The sequence below is a fragment of the Eulemur rufifrons genome, chromosome 9 (genome assembly GCF_041146395.1).
Source record: "Eulemur rufifrons isolate Redbay chromosome 9, OSU_ERuf_1, whole genome shotgun sequence".
Lineage (NCBI taxonomy): Eukaryota > Metazoa > Chordata > Mammalia > Primates > Lemuridae > Eulemur > Eulemur rufifrons.
Genome location: NC_090991.1, coordinates 34770818 through 34791674, shown reverse-complemented (window position 1 = coordinate 34791674; position 20857 = coordinate 34770818). Strand labels below are relative to the sequence as shown.

General features: G+C 42.8%; 1 protein-coding gene across 1 annotated transcript in view; it reads right to left on the bottom strand.

The window, feature by feature from the left end:
• SKAP1 (src kinase associated phosphoprotein 1) overlaps positions 1-8934 on the bottom strand; it is a 264643-nt gene extending 255709 nt beyond the window's left edge. The window contains exon 1 of the mRNA XM_069481285.1: positions 8775-8934. Within this exon, the coding sequence (XP_069337386.1) occupies positions 8775-8820 (46 nt within the window). The 5' untranslated portion in view covers positions 8821-8934. The remainder of the gene's footprint in view (positions 1-8774) is intronic.
• Between the last annotated feature and the right edge of the window lie 11923 nt (positions 8935-20857).

Sequence of the window (20857 nt, the reverse complement as noted above, 5' to 3'; positions counted from 1 at the left end):
TACCTTAGCTAATTTCAACTCTACTACCATATTGGTTTAAATAAGTACGTACAAATATGTGCCACTTGATACATTTTAGTCAAGCTCCTATTATGTGAATATAAACTTTATTTTCCCATAACATACTAATATTAGGATATCAGCAAAATGTTAGGAAGAGACCCTACATGAAAATTTAAGTAATTCATAAATGATCTTACCAAAGCCATTGGCCTTCAGAAAGATTTTCTGGATACTAAGACCACTCTATTTCTGAGCCCAGATCTGTCCTATCTTCCATGTAAAAGCTAGATAGTAAAATTAAACAGTGGAACTCAAAGACTCCAGACCTGAAAAGCCATCTGTTATAATCACCTAACCTATAATGCAGCACTGACAAACCGGAAAAGCAAGCAATGAACTCGGAAACACAAGGGAAATAAATATGAATAAATGTAGCAGAAATTATAGGATTTCTGTAGGGTGTAATGGCTTATAACATGAAAAAAATTAGATCTATGATAGTTATGTCAATATGTTAAGATTTTCAGATGATGGTAAAACTTGCAACTTACCTCATTTTTCCTATATTTAAAAGGATTAAAAACTGCTTAAGTATCATACTTATGAAATTAGGCAAAAATATTATCTTAATAACTGGCACTACAATTCCTCTTAAGGAAAGAATTGTCATTGTTTCGTAAAATAACTTGTTTTGTTGTATGTGAGTGTTGCTGGGAACCTAAACAACTAAATAGATAGTTAAACCGCCTTTTCATGTGGCAAGGAAAAAAAAAATTTTGTTTTTGGTTTTGTTCCAGATAGAATAAAGGGAGAAAGTGGCAATAAGACAGCATAAGGTTGGGAACTAAATCAGGTGGAGGGCCAGAGGGTAAACTCTGACACCTAGGTGGCAGAAGGGTATTTAGGAACAGGAATGCCTAATGCTCAAACTGAAATCCTTTCCATGATTGCAATGTAAATCCCTCCTTTCTCTCCCTGCACCCTCTGAATCTCCAGTGATGTCTTCTACAGTCACAGGGACTTCATGTGTATAGGCTTTTGTGGAAATTGAGGATGAGGATAAACCTAGGCCAGGGTTTCTCAAACTCAGCACTACTGACAATTTGGGATGGGGGTTGTCCTGTGTATTATAGGAAGTTGAGTAGCATCCTTAGCTTCCGTCCACTAAATGTCTGTAGCACCCTCCCCAGCTGTGACAACCAAAATGTCTCCAGATGTTGCCAAACATCCTGAGGGACAAAATCACCCCAGTTGGCCTACACCAGTCACAACTCAGGATAGACAGCAAGCATAGGAGCGTATGATACATGCTCAATCATATAGGAACAGACTAGGAAAAGTTTCAAGTGCCACCTCAGAGAATCTCTTTGTTACAAAACAAAATTGCAGCTGAAACATGAGAGTAGAAAAATTATATGTTTGGGGCCAGGTGCAATCCTAGCACTCTGGGAGGCTGAGAAGGGGGGATTGCTTGAGGCCAGGAGTTCAAGACCATTCTGAGCAAGAGCAAGTCCTTGTTTCTACAAAAAATGGACAAATTAGCTGGGTATCATATGGCATGCCCGTAGTCCCAGCTACTTGGGAGGCTGAGGCAGGAGGATCGCTTGAGTTCAGGAGTTTAAGGTTGCAATGAGCTATGATTAAGCCACTGCACTCTATCTGAGGTGACAGAGCAAGACTCTGTCTCAAAAAAAAAAAAGGGGGGGGAAAGAAAAATTATATGTTTGGGAATCTGTAAGAGTAAAGGAATTTCAGTGAACTGCAGACTAGCTGACAACAAAAGGAAAGAGGCTAACTTTCTCTCTCCTTCCTCCATAAAGTATTTCATTGAAACAATCACTAGATTCCGAAGGAAAGAAATAGAGGAGATCGTGAAAGAATCCCCACAAGTCTTCCCTAATGTAGAAAAGCAAGGATGGACCACCAATATAAGCAAAAGGTCATGTCTAAGAGTTTTCCTGTGGAAAGGCAGCTGCAAAAAAAAAAAAAAAAAAAAAGAGGTCAATAGGACTTCCTCAAATAAAAAAGTTTTTAAAATTTTACTTACCAAACACTTAGATGGCATTTAACACATGACAGATACTGTTATATATTCTTTTCAACTATTCATTCCTTTATTCTTCATATAAATTGTATAAGATAGGTATTATTATTATCCCCATTTTACAGATGAAGAAACTGAGGCCCAAGGTCAAACAGGTATTAAGAAAGTGGCAAAGTCAGGATTTGAATCCAGGCAAACTACACACAGAGAAAATTTACAGGACCCGTTAGAAAACATTATAGTTCAGGAAAAAAAAAACCACCTGAAGAACTACAGAAAATGCCTCCCTCTGAAGTAGATTTATTACTAAAGAATAGAAATGTTTAGAATATTTCTAATTCTCAGCAACATCCAAAAAGTCATTACATGTATAAATCAGAGCTTTATAGATGTAATGAAAATGAAACAATGAATGTTGAGGAAAGAATACATGGAAAACTTTACAAGTAAATGTTGAATTTTTTAACCATAATGAAAGCAATGATAGATGAGACAATAAAAGAGATGAAACAGAGAGAGCAGATCAGGAGTCCAATATATTTAGGATATAAACCCCAGTGTAACAGAATAAAACAGATGGAGTAGAAGCATGATAATTCAAAAAAACTTTTCCAAGTCAAAGGAAGACCTGAGTCCATGTATCAAGAGGGTTCGTCAAATACCAGGCAAAATTATTAAAAGGTCTAAGATCTGGCCACAGTCTAATGATATTTTTTAGAGCAAAGAAAAATATCCTATAAATATCCAGGCAAAGGGTGGGAGGACTGGATTATAAAAGAAATATATTAGGCTGGCATCAGACTTCTCCTTCACAAAATGGAAGACCAGAAGATAATGAAACAACTTCTAAAGGTTGAGTTGGGGGGAGGAGGAAGGAAGGGGAAGAGTATGACCCCAGAATTTCATGCCCACAGTTAAGTTTATATGAAACAAGAGAGACACACGCTCAGACATGCAGAGGCTCAAACAGTATATTATCCAAGTACCGTTCCTGAGATATTTCAGGCAGCATTATAGTCTAGATTATCAGCCACCAGGGCTTTATGCACTGTCCAGTACAGTAGCCACTGTGGCTACTCAGTGGCTGAAATACAGCCAGTGCAATTAAGGAACTGAATTTTTTTGTTTTATTTAATTTTAGTTAATTTAAATCTAAATAGCCACGTGTGGCTGGCAGCTACTGTATCAGACAACACAGTACAAATACCTAAGAAATAAAAGAAAGAGTTCAAGAATAAAAAATTCATGATAAAAAAATAAGTAATGAACAAGTTAAACAAGAAAAATATTCCTTATAAACATGCTTTTAAGATAATTTTCAAATGTCAGAAATAATTTTTTCAATATAATATACATAATAATAACAGTAATTGTCAAGATCTAAAATCTCATATCAGCAAGTTCACAGTTCACACTGCAGGAAAGAACCATAAGACCTTGTTGCACTGCAAATATTGTTACTCAGAGGGATGTGATTGCATTTTTCTTTTAAGCCATTAAGGTAAAACTACCTGTAGAATAAAAATAGGATGTATAACTTAAAGAAAAAAATCACTTGAAGGAAAAAAAACCAACATTTAATGATTGTCTTAGTCCATTCAGGCTGCTATAACAAACTGGGTAGCTTATAAATAACAGGAATTTACTTTTCATTGTTCCAGAGACTGGGAAGTCCAGGATCACCAGCATATTCAGTGTCTGGTGGGAGTCAGCATTGTGGTTCATAGTGGCACCTTCTAACTGTGTCCTCATATAGTGGAAGGGGCAAGGGAGTTCTCTGGGGCCCTTTTATAAGGGCATTTATCCCATTCATGATGACTAATCACTTCCCCAAGGCTAATACCATCACATTGTTAATTAGGTTTCAACATATGAATTTGGGGGAGACAAACATTCAGACCATAGCAATGACCTAAGAAACTGCTCAGGAGACAACAGCAAGTAAAAACTTGTAAGTTGAAAAATCCATATACAAAACCATACACAAATGTGTTCCAACTTTTAAAGTATGGACATATAATAAAGACTGGAATAAAAACATGGAAATTTCAAGATTATTGACTCTGAATAATTGTATAATACTGTGTGTTTTCTAGATTTTCTACAATGAGCATTGTTACTTTTATAATCACAAAATTTTCATATAAAAATAAGAAATAGAACTATAGCCATATCTCACCTTTCAGAATTCAACTGATCAGTAACCTCACCAATCTGGAAGACAACCTAGTATCAAAAATTATGCAAAAAAGCTATTTAGCAGCCAAAATACATGTCACAAAGCCCTTGCCTAAAGGTGTGGGTACTTGTTCATCAAGAAAGCCCTTCATACCTTCTTTTACACATATCTTAATTCCAACTAACTTGTTATCTGATGTTCCAAAAGCATTGGGGATGCAGATACACAAACAACAGTGCAAAAGTGATAGGCCTTAGCCTCACCGCAATAAAAAAATAACTAAAATAAAAATTTAACGCAGACATAGACACTCACAAAGCAGTTCAGGGGCCACTATGGCCAAAACATCCTAAACAATTCAACCATCTCTGTGAAGTATGATAATAGACATTCACTATAACAATCTGAGTTAAAAAATGTTCCAAAGAGGTCCATTTGAATGTAGACTGGTTGGTTAAAGAAGAAAAGTTCCTAATGAATTTTAGAAAAAACTTGATCACAAATGTTTATAATAAAAAGTTAGAGTGCTTAAAGAGAATCTCCCCAGCTGTCCAGAGCAACTCATTCCTGCAAGTTCCCAATAGTTGGAGTTTTACTATATTGAAAAGGATTTTATGGTTGGCCGCGTTGACCAATACAAATCTAGAGAACAACCTGGAAGGAAATGATTAATGATTGCTTCTTCCCAAGAAAGTTTAAAAATATGTAACTATAGGCGTATCAGAATCAACGTTAATGCAGCAATTGCTACTAAGTGCAGCCAGGTTGTTGATGTCATTTTGGCTTAAATCCATATTCTGAACAGAATTTAGGTACAACGTAGGCAGTTGGAACCTATCAGCTCTCAGGATAAAGTCAGTAGGCCCCATTCCATCACACAGGGCAAACTGTAAACCAAAGAAATATCTATTCCACCTCCTTCATACTTGCCTCTTTTGCTTCAAAAATGACTTCAAAAACGGGGCTAGAAAAAGCAGGAAGGAGAGACTGATTATGTATATATCTGTGGGACAAAGATTATGCAAACTGCCAGCACTCCACTGTTTTTGTTTTCAGCATGGTTATCACAAAACAAAAACAAAAAGATAACTTCTACATCTGAAGCCCTATTATTTGAAAACAGACCTGAATACTTCCTCCTCTTTCAATAAAGCAGAAGGCGCCCTTCATTCTACTTATCTCTAAGATACTTATTTGCTGATAGGGGACTAGTTTACTATTTCTACATGAGAGCTTGACAGAGTCTATCTGAGGAAGCTATTTCCTGAGTTACTCTAGAAGCCTCTCACTGCTTTGACATTTGCCAAAAATCCAACAGAGCATTTTTTTAAAATTCCCCATCTTCCCTACCCGCCCCTCCCCCCCATGGCTATAAAGGGAAAAATATAATCACAACCATGGTTAATAGCCTTTTAGCACACTGACCTCTCTGAGCCTCTATTTGTCTTTTGTTCCTTTTTCTTTTAAATAATCTTACTGGTTGTTTTTTCCTGGTTAAGAAAGTAATACATGTTTGTTCACATGTAGGTATAAAAGAGAAAAAAATAAAAATAAATTAAAATAAAGAAAGTAATACATGGTCATTGCCACAATTCAAACAACACAAAGATGTATGAAATAAAAATTAATAACTTTCTCTTCCCTAAACTCTCACTGTTCTCCCAGGGAAACCAATGTTAACAGCTTTTTTACTTCTTTCTAGGCTTACACAAACTTACATAAGAGGCTTTTTTTGTTTTGCTTTTTGTTTTCAAACAAAAATGGGATATTACATATACTATCATGCATTTTATCTTTTAGTCATAAAAACCATGGACATTTTTCAAGCCAATATAATAGATCCATCAATTCCTTTTTAGTTGCTGCAAAGTATTCCATAAAACGGATGTCCCCATAATTCATTCAACCATCGCCCTGACCTTCCCAACTCATGAACATTTTGGATGGATCTTTGTGCATATGCTACTTCATGTCTTTTAATTTCAGTAACAGATACCTAGATTTGGCATTTCTAAGTCGAATGAAACATTTTCAAATGTTTAAAATTTTATATTTAAACAAAATTAATTTTAGACCTTCAAAATTTCTGTTCCCTTCTTCAATATGCAAAATTTTGGTATAAACCTCTCACAATGCTTTGCATACTTTATTTTTAAAAGCTCATCATTATGTCAAAGAATGCCCCTGTCATTTATGCTGGTGTAGTTATAAATAAATAAATGCTTATGTTATAGCTGTGATGGCCAGTGTTAAATCACTGTGCAAACGCTTATGCCTTGGTTTATGAAAGCAGTAATTCATTGTGGAAACTCCACCCACACAGCCATGTGGCAGCACTAAAGTCTCACATCCTGTGACTCCCTCCCACAGAGTGACTAGACAGAGATCAGGACCTATATATTTTCTAATCGTCAATAGTTAACCTTAAGAAGTGTGTGGTGGGGGAGACAAGTAAATAGCAACAGATGACAAATTGATGGCTATTTTGGGTTTCTAATATCTGCAAATTATTTGTAACACAATGAATAATTCTGCTAATCTACACCAGAGACTATGCTCCAGAAAAAATACCACTTATAATGAATATGTTATTACAAGAATCTTTCAAAAACATATTCTTCCAGCATTTTTCAATAGAATCATTGGTTGAATCCCACTTTCCATTTTTTTCTCTACTTCAGATTCAGATTCTAATTGCAAACTTTAAAAAAAAGCCTTAAAGAAATACAGTAACCAACGAAGCTCCTTATAATTTAACCTCAGACTCTTCCATATATTCTAAAGATCTGAGCACCAACAGAGATTGTTAAGACACAGCAAGTTTGATACAGAACTATGTGACATGCAATTAATCTCCATTCATACCCTGCTCTACTTGTCAGCAAACAAAGGTTCTGCTTTAGAAGGAGATCTGAAGACTTCAATTAAAAACAGTCAGCTAACAAGAAAATAATCTAAGCTAAAGGAAGGTGGCAGGTGCAGAAATGAGTTGTTTACCAAAGTGTCAATTTTGAACAATAAAGAACTGCACATCAAAAATGTCGATGGAGTGGATTTCATTGCAAGCCTCTGAAAATAAAAAGGAATTTTCTACCAAGCCTGCACACAAGACTGAAGTGTGGTTTAACAAGCTTATAAAATACGTTTCCTCTCATTGAATGATAGATAACAATAAAAAGAATCACTTTATATCTTTAAATGCAAGGGCAGAGTTAAGCTTTTTGCCACATTTCGTTCCTTCTCTCCTAGAAACCAGAAACAATTACAACCTTCCTCTACAAGCCTAATATGAAACCAACCACAGAAAGGCTGGATTGCTTCTTGGACATCTAGATAATGCTCTTTTACCCTGCAAATAGTTTTCTACTCCTAAAGTTTAGATTCACTCGGGTCATAAGGAAAATGGATTTTGGAAACCCCACCTCAAAAGAAATACCTAGCTAACAGCTTTTATGTAGAAGCGATCCAGAATGGAAATAGTGCTACAAGCAAAGACCAAAAGGGTTTGCCAAATATTTGATTAGGAGACATTTATACCAAGATAACAAGGTAATGCAGATATAAAGCCAATTAAACTGAGAGAAACTGAAAAAGAATACCGCTTGCCAAAAGTATGACCTGCCCAAAGCAGGCCATCTGTTAAATATGTGTCAAATATGTCGCTTAGATGCCAAAAGGCTTAATTCTGAACAGCTTCCTCCTGGGACCCTTACGCAACTGCAGATTCCAGACCCTCTATCCTCCCTAGACGGTCAGTTACAGGAAAGCCAGTAAAAATTACTTTCACCATGAAGAGTGTGAAAGGAGCAGATGACATTGCCTACTAGCGTCGAGTGGTCAGTGAGCATGGCTTTAACTCTTTAAAGGACTGCTTAGACACTGTACGGTGAAGGTGAACACACTATAACAGGGCGTTTCTAGAACAGAAGAAAGCATGATGCTGAGCACGAGCCTGCCTTGAGTCGGACACGGAGACCCCTGGCCATCCGCAGGCTGGTACAGGCAAGGCCGAGGGTCTCAGCGCGGACACCACCTCAGCTTACCCACCGCCCTGGCCCGCAGGATCCCACGAGCCCCTCACAGGCCCCTTGAGGGCCTCAAGGGCCTCTAAGCAGGAAGCAGCAGGGTCTCCTGTGAGAGGTGATGAAGTCCCGGCCGGGGAGGAGGAAGGACAGGAGACCCTACAGATGTGGAGGAGTCCGGCGGAGAAAGGGACAGGTCGAAGAGCCGGCGAGGTGGCATGGGGGACCAAGCACCTGGCCTGAAGGAGTTCAGAAGCCTGGGACGTTCAGTGGAGGCGTTGAGGCCATGAGGAAAAAAAAACGTGGAATTAAAGGGAGAGAAAGAGATCCTGAGGTGGGAAGATGGAACGCTGGCCTTAGGGGGTTGAGGACTCCAGAAGCCTTGAGGTTCTAGAAGGAGGCGAGTGATGGAGCTGAGGAGAACGCCCGGCCTAGGAAGCCTGGTGTCTCAGTTCCTGCCTTCAGCTCAGCACCGGAGGGACCTCCGGAGAGGTCATGGGGGCCTGGGGCTGGGCCAGGGTGTTACCTTCCAGGAGCCAACAGATCTCCTCAGGGAGGGCGACGGCCTGCATTTGGCGGGGCGGGAGGGAGGCCGGAGTGTGAGGCGGGAGAAGGGATGGGTGGGCTCTGGGCGGAAGGCCGGCGGCTGGAGGACGACGGCCTGGCTGCGCCTCGGAGGCACCTGTACCTCTGCCGCTGTCGCCGCCGCCGCCTGGCCCTGCCGCAGGGCGGGGCCGCGGGGCCCGGGGCGAGCTCAGGAAGCGGCGCGCGCAGCGGGCGGGGGCCCCGTGGGTGGGCGGCAGGGCTGCGACGCCGGGGGCGCGGCGGGCCGGGAGAACCTGGGGGCGCCTGCGCGCCGGTGCCGGCCCAGAGGTAGAAAGACCGGGGGGCCGCAGGCAGCGCGGCACCAGGTGAGGCCAAAGGTGCGCCCTCCGGGTCCCCCACTGAAAGAAAAGACTTCGCACGACTCAAAGGAACCACGGCTCGTGGAGACTCCACCCTCAAACTGCACAGTTGGCCTCAGGTGGCAAGTTTAAAAGGCCACGGGGGAGGCAGAATCCAAGGGAGAGATTAGTCCCCGCCCTGCATAGCATCCCTCAGCTGCCCATCCACTTCGCGCCTCCGTGTCCAGAAAAGAGGACAGAACGTTCACTATCCCCGGGAAGCCACCCTGTTTAAAGGGAATGATAGTAAGTCCCAATAAATAATATGAGGCCATAACATTTAGGAGAATTGGAGTGGCATGGCAGCAGCGGTCCCAGGGAGCTAAAGTGTCCCTGCCTCCCTGAGGCGGAAAAGGCTGTGAGGAAAGGAAGGGGAAACCTGGGGAGAGAGCTGGGGGAGAGAACAGAGCCTTTTCCCTCTAAGAGCTGATAAAGGGAGGAAAGTGAAGGACAAGATCATGGGGAGGTGCTCTCTCCCCCTCATTCTGAGTACAGCTGGTGTGGATGTCCTGGTTGTGATATAGCACTATAATGGGCCAAGATGTTACCCTTGGGGGAAACTGAGTAAAGGTACACAGGGTACCTCTGTATTCTTTCTTTTCTTCCTTTCTTCCTTTCCTTACAAGATCTCACTCTGTCACTCGGGCTGGAGTGCAGTGGCTCCATGGTAGCTCACAGCAGCCTGGAACTCCTGGACTTAAGCAATCCTGTCTCAGCCTCCAGAGTAGCTGGGACTACAGGCATGGACCACCAGGCCTAATTTTTTTTTATTTTTTGTACAGATGGAGTGTCACTTTGTTGCCCAGGCTGGTCTCAAATTCCTGGCCTCAAGCGATCCTTCAAAGTGCTGGGATTACAGGTAAGAGCCACTGCACTGGGCCATTTGTGTATTATTTCTTACAACTTTCTGTGAATCTACAATTATCTCAAAATAAAGAGTTTAATTCTCTATAAAGTACAATAGGTCAACTGCCATGAAAATGGTATAAAGTGCTTGGTTAATAAAAGAAGGGAGATTAATATAAGAAAAGGAGGGATGTGTCAGTGGACGTATGTGTGTTTAAAGGTGCACATGGTGTTTGAGATCATCTTGGAAGGGGTGAGAGGACTTTCTAGGTACAAGGATCCGAGTAAACAAAGATACTCCTGCCTGTAGAACAGCTAGTAGCCCTCTTTCACTGGCTGGGGAGACTACTGTTGTCAAGACAAATTAGAGCTCTATCGTGAAGGGACTTCAAAGTCAGAATGGGGATTTTGAACTCAATTGAGTGGGTACTGGGGATCCATTGGCAACTTTGGAACTGGGGAGTGACCTAACCAGAGCTCCTATGTGGTATGTGGCCTCGCACATCTTTCTTCACCTCTATTGTTTGCCTTCTTTGTAAAAAAAAAAAAAATGGTGTTTAATATATAGAAAGGATTGAGAATGGTAAGACAGGAAAGGCAGGTGAAGTGGGTTTTACAGCAGCCTCAGGGGATAATGATGGACTCAACCTGGGAGATGGGGTGAGAGCAGCAAGAAGAAACAGTACAGGACTCATGGTAGCAGTGCCTGCCTCCTGGCATAATTTCCCCTCTGGCGATGCAACTGCAAGATTGGGGGCTTGATCTTTCAAGGAGTGCAATGGCTTTGATCACATCCTGCCATCTGAAAAGGAATGGTGGCTTGGTTTTAGGGTCACATGACCCACCTACAAGTTGCAGCAAATTGGGGAGAGGGGACAGAGGCTGGCATGAGTCTCTGGGGAATCTGGTTCCTGCACATCCTCCTTCGTGCCCTGGGAAAGTATAGGAATAGGCTGGCTGCCTCTTTTAGGCTTCAGAGCAAATACCAGGAATCCCCGGCACATTTTTCCCAATCTCACCATTCCCCCTATAAAATTGTAGCTGCTCTGGAATCATTTTGGAATACTTATGTCATGTTAAAAAGAAAAAAAAAAGCAAGGGAAGGTATATGGGAACTCTCTGTACTATCATCACAATTTTATAATATAAATATAAAACTGTCATTTAAAAAAATCAAGAGAAACAAACTCCCCCCTATATGTCAACCCAAACTTTGCCTTGCTTTCCCTCTGGGAAATGGAAGCAAATTTGATAACCTCCCCTTTTTCTTCAGGGATATTGTGCCACATGCTAATATAGGCTATGAATTGTTTGATAAAGAGCAATAAACCCAGGTAATTGCACTTCCTTGCAGGCCACCTGTCATAGCTTACTTATCCTGAAGAAAACAGCAAAAACTCACAATGTAGGTATCCTGTGTGCATTTTTCCCCACACAAATCTCTGGGTTTTAGGGAGATGGGGGTAGAGGGAGATGCAGTTGAGTAGCATGTGGTTGGTGACTGGCAGATTCCAATACGGTATTGTCATGTTGCATCAAGGTTCCTCATTGCAGACAGAAACCTGCCTCCACACATGGGCACAGCCCCTCCTTAATCAACTGAGGACCCTGGTTCAGCAGTCAGCCTCACTCCTAATGACATTCTGTTAAATGGACAAATTCCTTTGAAGCCTTGTCCTTCTTTGAAATCCAATTTCCCAGGAAGCCAAATCTGATTGGGGGTAGTCATGGAAACCACACGAAGGAGTCTTAGAGGAGGTGAAGAGAGGCAAGACAAAACGTGATAGTCAAGAGTCCTTTACTGCTCTGTCGGAAATATCAAAGAGATCTGGAGAGGTTGGCAGCAGCCGAGTCCCTGCCCGGGTCCTGTTCTGTGTGGCTGGGTACCATGTGGCTGTCATGGAAGAAAGCAGCCAGCTGTCTCCACACTCAGGCAGGGGGATGGAGCAGAATACACAAATCCCAGGTCTGCCTCCCTTTTCTTCCCCTCCCCCTAGACCCAATTCCAGCAAGATCTTAGCATCCCCTTCTTAGCCACCCGCCCCTTAAAGGCAAACAACAAAAGAATGACAAGGTTAAAATACAAGGCCCTCACAGATAAGAGGTCCTTTGGAGTAGAGGCCAAGAAATTAATCTGAAATTCCTTGTAATTAGATAAGATAAGGGTATCTAAAGAGATGCAGAGCAGCCAGGAATGGAGTCTGGCAGCAAAACATGCAGAAAATATACTGCCTTGTCCACCGGGACTCCTCACAGACTGTCAGCAGCCAGAAGCCACAGAAAACAGGGCCCACGTCGGCCTCTGGGCTGCTTGAGGATGCCGTCTCCATGTTCTCATGCCAGGTGAGCACTCACTAAATATGCATCCATGGGGTGTCCAGAGGGCCCAATCAGAAAGAAACAAAGGCATCTGGCACCCAGAATGGCACGAAGTGGGAACAACTGCAAACAAAGCAGGAGCCGGCTGGCACTGCTCTGCCCTGGGTGAAGGGGTCTAGAGAGGAAACTGTGGAGGGCAGGCTCTGAGGCTTTGTTCTGAGCTGGTTATCGATCCCTGGATGCTGGGTCATGATACGTGGCGGAGCTGATGTCTGCCCTATGGATGTGCAGCCACTGCCTCTCAGCCTCTCGGTCCCAACCCATCAACCAGGTTTATTGACTCTTTTATTGACAATGCTGGGGCCTAATGAGGACAAGAGCTGCACACTTCATTAAGGGATGTGGAAGGAGAGATGATGCATCCTATCAGTGCCAAGACCAGGCTCACTGCATGCTTTGCAAGGCCCCAAAAACCGAGCCTCATGCCACCTCAGCAGCAGCGGAGGTGGACATAAGATGCTAACTTGGGCGCATCATTTTGTTGGCCTTAAAATGCAGGGTTTCTGCGGCTTGCTGGAAGCCTTGCTTTTACTAATTAGCTAACCCTTTGACTTAGGAGGGTCCTATTATACACACACTTACACAAATGAATTCTTTTTTTTTTTTTTTTTTTTTTGAGACAGAGTCTCCCTTTGTCACCTGGGCTAGAGTACTGTGGCATCAGCCTAGCTCACAGCAACCTCAAACTCCTGAGTTCAAGTGATCCTCCCGCCTCAGCCTCCCAGAGTGCTAGGATTACAGGTGTGAGCCACCTAGCCCCGCCTACAAATACGCTTTTGATGGTCTTCCCCTCCAGCTCACACTCCTAGATTCTCTGGCCTAATACACACAACAAAATAAGCAGGTTCTCATATCATATCAGGGAACATTCCCATAAGCAGGTTCTCAGTGAGGCACAGGCTTGAAACAAAATGAGAGACTATTAAAGCTCAAAAGAATCTTCAAGGGGATCAAGTTTAATATGAGGAACAGAGCGGGTGCTCTGCCCAGGGCTCCCCAGCTCACCAGGAGCTGTGCTGGCATTAGATCTGGTCCAAAGCTCTTGCAGAACTGAAAGATACCTGAGATAGATAGTTACCACCTAGGGATCACCCAGAAGCTCTGTGAAACAATCACTATTGGTCCTCCTCCATCTAAATAGTAACATTTCCTTCTTTGTTCTATATCTTATTTTTCTATTACTCACCTTATTATTTTCCCCGATCTCTCTCTCTCTCTCCTTCTTTTTTTTTTTTTTTTTTTTTTGATATCTTGTTTACCTATCCCTTAGACCATATTAGATATCCCCCTTGGGCACTGCTGAGCCCAGCGGAGGACCTAAGGACCAAAGAGGTTGCTGACTCTGGCATTCTCTGTCTTTGATTGGTTCTCTTGGGAATCTGAAGAGGGGCTGGGAGATTTGGGATGTGTCAGCTGCAGCCAGGCAAGGCCATGCACTCTCTGAGTGATATGCAGAAGCAGTTTATGTGGTTAATCTGCATGAGAGGCAGATGAGGCTGAGGCCAATTTCATAGGCTAGATATTTGCATATGTAACTTTGGAAAACTATATGAAAGAAGTAGCCATTTTGGGGAGGGGATTAAGAAGATTGAAGGTAGAGGGACAGCAATTTTCTAAAGTAGAACTGAGTTTCTTTCATTTTCTTTCATCTGTTATTTCAAAAGGTAAAAAAGTTTAATCTCCCTAAACTCCTTCATCTCTGTCTACCCTTTCTTGTCCCTCACTTTACTAAAGGTCTTAGAATTCAGGGCTGGAGCAAGGGGATTCAAGGTGAGAGAAGGGGTCGTTATTTAGAATCTGGTAGAAAGCTCTGGCCTGCGCTGCACATGTGTTCTTTGGAGGATACGCATACTAAGAGGAACTGGTGTAATCTGACCAGAATCACTAATATTCACAAATGCAAATAGAAGCACTACCTGGAGTCAGAGGTAAAAGCAGCAATGGCTGATTATTTCCACACAAGAAAGCAGGTGAAAATAGCTTTGCCCTAATGGACATCCTCTACAATGACATTTAGGTCCTCAACATATGTTCTTTCCTTGCCTTCAGAATTGAGTGCAACAGCACTCGGTGGACAGGACATGGGCCCACAGATCAGAAAGACCTGGGTCCTAATTCTGGCTCTGCCACCTACCCACTCTAAGACTCTGGGCCAAGTTCTATAAGCCTCAGGGTCCTCATCTGTAAATTGGAGTTCATAATCCCTACCTTATAGGGTTATTGTGAGGCTTAAATAAGAGATGATGTATGCATGTAGCATATGCTCTGTTAATTGTAACAGTTATAAAGGAATTGCTGTTCTCCCAGTAATTAAGGCTCAAGATGCAGAACTCATCTTGGACCCTTCCCTATCCTTATTCCAAACAGCTACCAAGACTGCCAGTCTTCCCTTCTCACAGTGGCTTTTGAATCCTTACCTCCTTTGTATCCTGAATGTCCCCACTCTGGATCTGGTTCTCAACATCTTGCTGGAGAAGTGATATTGAAATGGCTTCCAACCCAGCTTCCTGCATCCAATCTCCCTACCATCCCATGCCACCCCTCACATAAGCTTCAGAGTATATGTCCCAAAGCATTTCCTGACCACATCAAAGAGGTGATAGATTATAATGGCCCTAAAGTCAGAGAGTCCTGTGCTCAAAACTGCTGCTTGCCTACTGTGATCTTAGACAAGTTACTTATTTTCTCTGTGCCTCAATTTCTTCATCTGTAAAATGGCAATAGTAACAGTATTTTGAATGCTGTTGTGAAGATCCAAAAAACTAGTATATATAGTATTTATAACTGCCTGAAACCTGGTAAATGCTTCATAAATTTAATGATTTCTGCATTCCCTGTAAAAACTGGCACCTGGTAGGTGCTCAATAAATATGTATGCAAGTTATCCATAATCTCTCATTTGATCTTCCTTGCTCACTAAAGATATATTTGAGGAGTGACTGGCCAAGATATAGGTGTCATTGGTCTCCAAGGATGAAAGTTTTCCTCTTTATGAAGCTAACCTGCCTTTAAAGAGATGAAAAGAGTGGCCTTGGTTTCCTTGGTACCAGGCTTTAACAAATTGGGGTTATCAGACTCTCCCTGCCCACCTCCAGAGATTTCCTCCCTGACCCATCTATTCTAGTACAGTAGTAGTGTTCTCCAAACACACTGGGGGGATCTGGGAGGCATGAGATATTAACTCTTCTTTTTTCTCATTGTGGCAGAAATCAAGTTTCCACCATAAATACAGACCTGAAAGAATCAATCAGAAGGCAGATATATCCCAGGTATCAGTAGCCTCTTTAGTCTGGAGAGCTACCAGCAGGGACAGGCTCTACAGCAGGGTGGTCGTAGGGCATGAAAGGGATTTGGAGAATGTGTGGGAGGGGTGATGGCCTACGAATAAGACTAGTGATAAAGAAAACTGGAAAAGAAAAAGGTGAATGAGAAACCGAATTGAAAAAAAAAAAAAAAAAACCAAAGAAGTGGAGAAATAAGATAGAAAACCATAGGAGGAAAATAAAGAGGTCTTCATAGATTGGAGGATTAGAAACTAAATCTAACAGCTCCACTTCACTTCCTGAGTTGTAATTTCAGGATATACCGTGTTCCACTCCTAAGGACAATTGAGAAGCTTCAGGGAGTGACTGTAAATTCCCAAAGAAAAGTGACTTGTGGATCCAGCCATTCTGATCTTCTGCTGTACTTTTTTAGCCTCTGCACTATCCACACAATGACACGTCTTATTGAGTAATATGTGATATTCCGCATCATGAAACTATTATGCAGAATTTCCTCTTTCAGAGCTCAATATTCCAATCAAAGCCTGTTGCATCACATCATTGAGGCCATCCACTTAATGACAAGTTGTAAGATGCATATTGCAGAATATTCATGTTCATTTTATGCTCACAGTGCTTGAAATCTCCTCTAAACAGCCTCTGCTCTCAGCCTATTAAGGTGTCCGTGTTATCTACACTCCATTCAATGGTGTGGAAATAATTGTCTTGAGACTAAAGAAAAAATTGATGGTCACAAGCCGAGTCAGCACTTGTGTTCTTTTCTTACTCTGTTGAATCAGGTGTTATTTACCTCTTCCAACACCTGGGACTCCTGATAAGTCACTCCCCTGGTAGCTTTTTCCAGGACAGTGCTATGGGGTCTTTGGAAGACGTAGGGATCCTTCATAAAGTGTATTGTTATCAGCATAATTCACACAGCTACCAGATGTGCAAAATCGAAACCACCAAGGGCATTCAGGCAAACGGGGCTTCCTCAGCTCCATCTGCCACTCTGACAAGTGCTCATGAGTTGGAGAAGGTATCAGAGAAAAAAGGGCAGCTCTACTCAACACAAGGGCCCATGTGCCTGTGAGAAGATGCTTATATTCCAACAAAGTTGGGGTATTTTTTGGTTTCCCCTCATCTGCTATCCCAGCACCTCCACCCCCAGTCTTCCTCCCTATAAACCTGGCTCTAGTGAAAAAACCTGGCTGTGAGGGAGAGGTGGGCCCTTTTCTTCATCTCCTCCCCTTCCTCTTATCTCTGGGATGAAGCACCAGGACACGGGCCCATGCTGGTGGAAGAGAGCAATTGCCCCTGGCAGCTGATACTTGAGCAATGCGGCCTGTGACTTTGCCTTTAAATATCAACCACACACACAGACAACACCCTGGCAGCCTGAGAGGTTTCCATGGTGACAGAATGCAGGCCATGACCTCTGTAAATGTAATCAGAGCACTGGGATTGGTGTGCAAGACAGGTTTAATTTCTTCTCCGGTGGAAGCTCTGTGGTCCGGGTCCTATGTAGGCTTCATAGGTTGACAGACAACCTGTTATCTTCGCCAGGGCAGCTCTGCATATGGCAATCCCCTCTGCCCACAGCGTCTTCCTCCACTGTCTGAGCAGCTTGCAGGATGTAAAAGATCACTGGGGACTGGGATGGCAGTCATATCAATACCTGGCATCCCTGCCCAGCATCCTCAGGAAGTGGGGCTGTCCCTTATTCGAGGAGCAGCTGTGGCATGAGAGCCTGACCAAGGACTCAGAAGACTAGCCGAGGTTCTCATCCTGCTCTGCCTCCAACAGTGTGATGCTGGGCAAGTCATTTAACCTCCAACTTTCAACATCTTCACCCCAGGGAGAAAATACACACGGAGAGAAGGCTGAGAGCTTCCAAAGTCCCCAGGAGAAGGTGGTACCCAATAATGCTTCATAAGGGCATCCTGCCACCCCCAGTGGAGTCCTATTCCCAGAAGTGAGCTTCCCGTCTCACCTGTGCTAGTCACTGGTGTCAACACTGCCAGTGGAGAGTGAAGGGCTTGCCTCTGAAGGGCCACAGCAGGACTTCCTCATCTCTATCCTGATTTGGAAACAAAACCAGGATGCAATTTTTTCTAAGCCAGCCCAGAGTAGGAGACTAGAGTTTGCACTAAACTGAAAGGAAACAGAGGCTCAGAGAGAAATGTAGGAGCATCAAAGGACCCCACAGCCTCTTTCCTTAAACTCTGCTCAGCCTCAGCAACGAGCTTCTTTGGCCACTTGGATGTTGGCATTCTCTGACTCCATTTCTAATTCACATGAGACACCGGCGACTTCAGTTGCCAGTCATCCTGCTTCTCAGACTCTTTCACTCTTCTGGTACAATGCTGTGAAAAATAAAAAATAAAAAACAAGGCTTGGGCTAAGAAGATATTGCTTCATGGGGCTGCATGAAACATTTTTCTTCCCAGAGGGAGCTGGTCCACAAGATTCTTCTTTCAGAATCTCAACAAAGAATCTCAGAGTTTCAGAGCTGGAAGGGACTTTAGAAACTCCATGACCTATAGGGGAAAACCTGAGGCCTAGGCCAGATGTGCTGGAGTTACAGCAAATTAACGGCAGAACCACAAGGGCGTCAGGGCCCCTGCTCTGCTCAGCTGAGGACTAATTTACCTCCTTGGTGCTTTTGAACCTCAAACTAAAATAGAGGGGAAGTGGGGGGAGGATTCAAAAGTGGTTGTTGAACATTAGAGGCAGGAAGTGGTGATTTGGCTGAGTCTACAGATAATAACTTTATCACTTCCTGTGTCAGCTGATGCCAAGGAAGGGAAGATTCTCAAGAAGAAAATAGTTAAGTGACAGGACCGTGGGCTTCCACACACTTGTCCCCTCCCCGGCCACACTCTTTCTCTCAGGCCATTGAGGAGAGCCGGAACCTGATTGTTCAGGGGTTTTATTGGTTGGTGTCCAACACAGAATGATGAAATCAAGGAGTAATGGAGTTTGCAGGAACCCCAGGAGAACATCTGGCCTAGCATTATGTCTTCTGGTTGCTGAGTAACTAAACCATCTAGGACAGGTAATTTAATTGTCTTTTCTTTTTATTAAAGGACCCAGTTCCTCCACTATAAATGAGGAAATAAGGTTTTTTCCAGCTTTAACATACCAGAATTCCATGATCTCAAAAAATGGAGACTTCCCAGTCTTTCCTAGTATCCCTTTACAGCATTTAATTACAGAAGTGGTAACACACATCTTGTAAGTGGCACATTTCCCTGGCACCAAGCTTAGCATCATCAGAGTGGCAAACAGGAAGGTCTATCCAACACACAGGGGGTACCACGGACTCCAGGCCAGGATAGGCACGTGCAGTGAAGTTCCTTCTAGTAGTGTTTTAAGAAGAATGAGGAGGCAACCAGTTATGTTTTTGTCATGTCGGTCCAAGTTGTTAATACTCCAGTAGGCCATAGGGCAGGCTGTCACTGGCCCAATCTGAGTCAGCTGTGGCCATGGTGGATGGTGTACAGAAGCCAACGTGTGGAATTGGAGAGAAGAGACTCTTAACACAGGCTGCTATTTCTAGAGGAAGTGGGTAGGTTTGCTGAACAGAAAAGCAATCTATCCATCTCACCCCCTATTATTCAGATCTGCCTGTATACTCCTGAATCCCTATAGGAAAAGTTCAAATTCTTTGCCTGTGAAAATCAGGGGTGTGGTTAGATAGAGTGTCTAGATCCTCACTCCACTGACTGGGACTATGCTATGTCCAGTGTTGCATTTTTGTATATCAAATGTATAAAGTGGACTCAAATTCCACAGAGATAAAAACTTGCCCCCTTCTTGGCCAAGCCTCTCCCTCCTTCCACCTTCCCTAGGCCAATAAATGGAACCATGGATAATCTAACTGCCCAGTCTGGAAACCTGGGGGGTCATCCTCCATTCCTTTCTCTCTCTCTGACAAGTCTACCTGCTAAATATCTTTCAAAAGATCTGCTTCTTTCCAGTCCACTGCCTCATCCTGATCCAAGCCACCATCACCTCCCACCTTTAGTCCTCTAGTTATATGCCCCACCAACCGATTTAAAACCCCATAGCTAGTGATCTTTTTTTTTAATCTGCTCATGCCCCTTCCCTAATTAAAATTTTAGTTGCTTCCCAATATTACACTTCCTAACTCCTCGCTATGGCTAACAAGCCTCCACCCTCACCACCACCATCAGCGCCTGCTTATCTCCCCAGCCTCACCTCCTGAATGGTTCCATTACTCTCTGTCATTTTCATTAACAGACTTTTTTCAGTTTCTCAAAGAAGCCACACTCTCTCTCACTTCCATTTTTTCGCATGTGCTGTTCCCTCTGTCTGCAACACTCCCTTCCTCTTCATTCAGCTAACCCCTACTCATACTTCATATCCCAACTTCATTTTCTCTGGTAACCAGCCTTGACTTCCCAGGCTTGGTTATGTTTCCCTCTTGTACATTTCTGTAGCATTTAGCACCTGCCATTCAAAACTCACATCCCACCTGTAATTGCTTATCTACCTACCACCTGTCTTCTCCTCCCAACGGTAAGCTCCCTGAGGGTCTAGATCCTTCCTATCTTGTTCTCTATGGTATTCCCAGCACCTACGATGCCTGGTGTATAGTAGGTCCTCAATAAATGCATATTGAGTAAGTGCTGCAAGGTCTGTTGGGTTTTCTTAAAATATACTTTTTATTTTGAAATAATTTCTAACTTATAGAAAAGTTACCATAGTACCTAGAACTCCTGTATACCATTCACTTAAATTCATCAATCATTAACTTTGGCCACATTTACTTTATTATTTTCTATATATAAATTTGCATTTTTTTTCTGAACCATCTGAGAGTAAATCACAGACACCATGGTCCTTTTCCCTAAAAACTTCAGTGGTATTTCCTAAAAATAAGGACATTCCCTTAAAAATAACACTCAGTACAGTTACCAAAATGAGGAAAGTTAGCAAAGACACATGAGCTCTAATTCAAATGTATGTTGTCATTTTCAGAGAAGTAGTAAGTACTAGGGAAGGGTGATAGTCCGGGATTAAGTGCTCCTGTTCATAGGGTCACCTCTCTCTCTCCCTGCCTTTGTTCAGATGTTTCCTCAAAAACTGAAGCTGTGGTTTTGAAGGCGGTGCCAAGGCGGTTGTGTCTGGTGTTCCCACGTGCCCCACTG